The sequence below is a fragment of the Trichophyton rubrum genome, assembly GCF_000151425.1.
Source record: "Trichophyton rubrum CBS 118892 genomic scaffold supercont2.1, whole genome shotgun sequence".
In the NCBI taxonomy this organism is placed as follows: domain Eukaryota; kingdom Fungi; phylum Ascomycota; class Eurotiomycetes; order Onygenales; family Arthrodermataceae; genus Trichophyton; species Trichophyton rubrum.
The window spans coordinates 3,561,819-3,565,211 of NW_003456428.1; the positions used below are offsets into that span (position 1 = coordinate 3,561,819).

Below are 3,393 nucleotides of genomic sequence, written 5' to 3' on the forward strand. Positions count from 1 at the left end.
GGATATCGGGTGTGCCGCTGAACTGGGGGGTCCAGTACTGGGCACTCTCGCACGGGACTGAGCTGGCGTGGTATATGGCTATTGTATGAGTGTATGCTCCTGGATGAAAACGGTTCGGGGTTGAATGAGGGAGCACCCAAGTGGCTGGTCATAGACGGTTGGAATTGGTCCCTTGAGTTTGTCGGACTTCGTCCCTGAGCGGCGTGAACTTTCGACGGTACAGCTAGGAACCTAGAGTCAGGGGATAGATTCTGGCTTCGGCTAGGACTGTTGGTAGCATATCCAAATCCACTATTGAAGCTGTGTGGGCTCTGAGTGGATCTTTGGTTGGCTTGCACTAATGCTGGGCTGTAGTTGAGCGAGGACGCACTGCGGAGTGGATCAACCACCGACTGCGATATGTTCTTGGGTGAAGGCCCCCGGCTGCTACAGGCGTCTCCAAACGGACTGTGAACCCGTTCTCTCTCTGCACTGCGAGACCCAGCTGAACTGCCGTTGTGAGCGTTGTCTAACTGCCGTTGTGAGCGTTGTCTGGTAGTAGGTCGGATTGTGTTCGTTGGGAGGCCGCGCTATGTCCTCTAGAGCTTGCGTACTCATTTTCCAAGTCCCTAGTGGACCGATGAAGATATGCAACTGAGCATGGCATCATATCGATAGGTAGCAATGTCCGGGGTCGAGACGATATACTCCTGTTGTTAGAAGAGGATTTCGATAGACTCAAGGCAGGCGTAGTTCTCGAATCACTCATGGCACGGTCGATATTATGATATCGTCCTTGCTGTCCCTTTTCGCTCTCCTGCCCTTGTTTGGCTCTCCGTCTGCGCCTGCTGAGGAAGATGAAGAACAGTACAAGTGTAATGAGAGATGCCATGGCAATTCCGCCACCGACGTAGAGGCCGACTAGCTGGTTCGAGTGGCCTCCTGCGCCGGGATCGCCAGTAGCTGATGCCGACCCTGTTTCTGACGAGTAGACGAAGGTGAAGTCGATTGTGTTCGTCGGAATGCCTACACCTGGTATACCACTTCGGGTCACTGAAGTCATGGGTAAGGTTGTGATTTGCGGTAGAGACATTTGTGTCGATGTTGCCATCATGGACATGGTTGTATCTGATACTGGCGGAGGTGGTGCTGGTACTGGAGTTGGAGGAGTCGGATTTGGAGGAGCTGGAGCAGGCTCCTTGGGTGCCGCGGAGGTCATGGTTGGGGGTTGAGGAGTCATTGAACTTGGTTTAGGAGCGGCAGTTGAGGATATTCCTATCACAGGATGGGTATTTGGCAGGGCACCTTCAACTCCAGAGCATATAGCGTAGACTGCGTGCTGCTCTACTTCTGAGTTTGGGCAGTTCTCAGCAACGCAACGCAAGGCGGCTTCCGCAACAGTGTATCCCGTCGTTGACCTGGATTTGCAAAGACAGTTGACATCGAGAGGTTCTAAACATCCTTCCCAAGGTTTCTCTGATGATATGAAGGCCTCAAGACAGGGCAGAGCACACGCTGGTACATTTTTGCTGAGTAACTTTGGTGTTTGATTACGTGCCTGCACTTGCTTATACTTCCGGTCAAGGTCCAGTTCCAGGTTTTGGCCCAGGTTAAAGAAGGCTGAAGGTGATGATGACGATAACGACGAGCTCCTAGTCGTAGTGATGATGCTAGTAATTGTGGCTGCGGCGGCAGAGGCGGCGGATAGGAAAGTCAACAAACTGTTTGCTACCGGCACAGCAGGATAGCCTGGCATCTTAATGTGACCGCAGATGCAAACTCCAGAGATTCCGCTGCATAGTCATCCACGGCCCGCATAAACGTCCTATCAGCCCGGCGTATTTTGGGGGTTGTAGTTGGTAAGTTGTTGATTAACCCAAGAGGCTGATGGGAAAAAAAAATATATGGGTTGGCTTTTTGCTGCACCGGACCTAGCACTGATGCGATTACTCACACATTAATCAGTGCTGCGAGGTACTTCGTATATACCATATGTATTAATACTCTCCACGCGTCCAGAATCCCAGTTGAATTATGAAACGATTAAGAAAAAAAAGGGAGTAAAGAAAGTATGGTCCCTGTGGAGAAGATAGGTGGTATAAATAAAGGAAAGAGATATAGAATATTAGTATGTATATGGAAAAGAAAGAGAGATGTAGAGAGAGAACGAGAAGTAAGAAGTAAGAGTAAAACCCGGAAAGGAGAAGAGAAGAGAAGAAGAGCATTTGCAAGAGGGAGAAATGAGGCCAAGACGCCATCATATGAAGGCCATGGAGTGGTTTTCATACTAATTAACTTGCCTCATCGGAAACGGCCATGATACATGAACCACCCCCGGAAAGGCAAAACGAACGCGAGAGAGAAAAAAAGGCAGAAAAAGAAAATACGACAGAGAGGGTCAACCTCCGTCAAGAAGGAAGAGAGAGAGTGTGCGTGTCCCACACAGCCAACCAAGCAGGGATGCCCCGTAGGTGCAGCTGCAAGGGGCTGATAGAGTCAACCAGCCCGGGGCGGTTAACTCAAGTGGATGTCCAGGCGGCAGGTGGGCAACAGCAGCGCAAGCAAAAGAACGCAAGCAAGCCGGATAGTTGAATACTAACAAACTATCCCACCTTGCATGATCCGTACGGATCAGAGGAAAGACCATCTCTGTCCGCAAATCACCTGAAAAGGTTCAGCAGGCCTAGGCAAGCTCTGCTTTTCACATTCCACGGTACTGTGAAGAGAGCGAGAGAGCCGAAGCGGGAGGGCGAGAGCTCGCGAGACGGAGAGGGGGGGAGGGAGGACTACCCAAATTCTGCATGGGCAGAAAAGTAAACTCCGGTGCTAACTGGTGCAGTGGTGAAACCACTCTAAGAGGCCAGCGGAGACCGTGGATTGGATGAAAGCAGAACGAAGCTCCGACATGCTCTTGCTTGCTTGCTTGCTCCGTCGGCGTACCTTTTTCCTCTTCGCTGTCGTTGGTCGTTGGTTGTCTCGCTCTGGCTAGCTAAGCGCTGAAACGGCTCCATTTCGTGTTATTAAGGAGGTCGCTAGAGTCACGTGGTTGCGCGACAGCGCTGCTTTAAATTGAGACGAGCCCCCAGGCAAGACGACGCCGGCGGGCAGCCCAGAGAGGGAAGCCAGGAGGGAAATAAGGCCCCTGGCAATAGTAGTAGTCGTGGGAGAAGGGTGCGGTGCGTTATCGTTATCACACGAGCCTTGATGCTGGCGATGTCGTGCAGGAGTCAGGACGGAGAGGGTGGGCGGGCTGCAGGGTGGATGAACACTGGGCCGGGGCTTAGTCGAAATAAGGCGCGGGTGCGAGCTGAAGCGAACCAGAGGAGACAGACAGACAGAAGAAAAGGAGGAGATGAGGTGGGCGGCCTTGTCTCGATTTGCTGACTCGGGGCTGGGGTGCTAAAACAAACTGGC

General features: G+C 52.0%; 1 protein-coding gene across 1 annotated transcript; it reads right to left on the bottom strand.

Annotated features, from left to right (window-relative positions):
- Positions 1 to 508: 508 nt before the first annotated feature.
- On the bottom strand, positions 509 to 2,516 carry TERG_11706 (uncharacterized protein; the record flags this gene model as incomplete). Its single annotated transcript, XM_003239320.2, has 1 exon — positions 509 to 2,516. Exon 1 carries the CDS (start codon positions 1,733 to 1,735, stop codon positions 509 to 511), a length of 1,227 nt encoding a protein of 408 aa, XP_003239368.2. The 5' UTR covers positions 1,736 to 2,516.
- Positions 2,517 to 3,393: the final 877 nt, after the last annotated feature.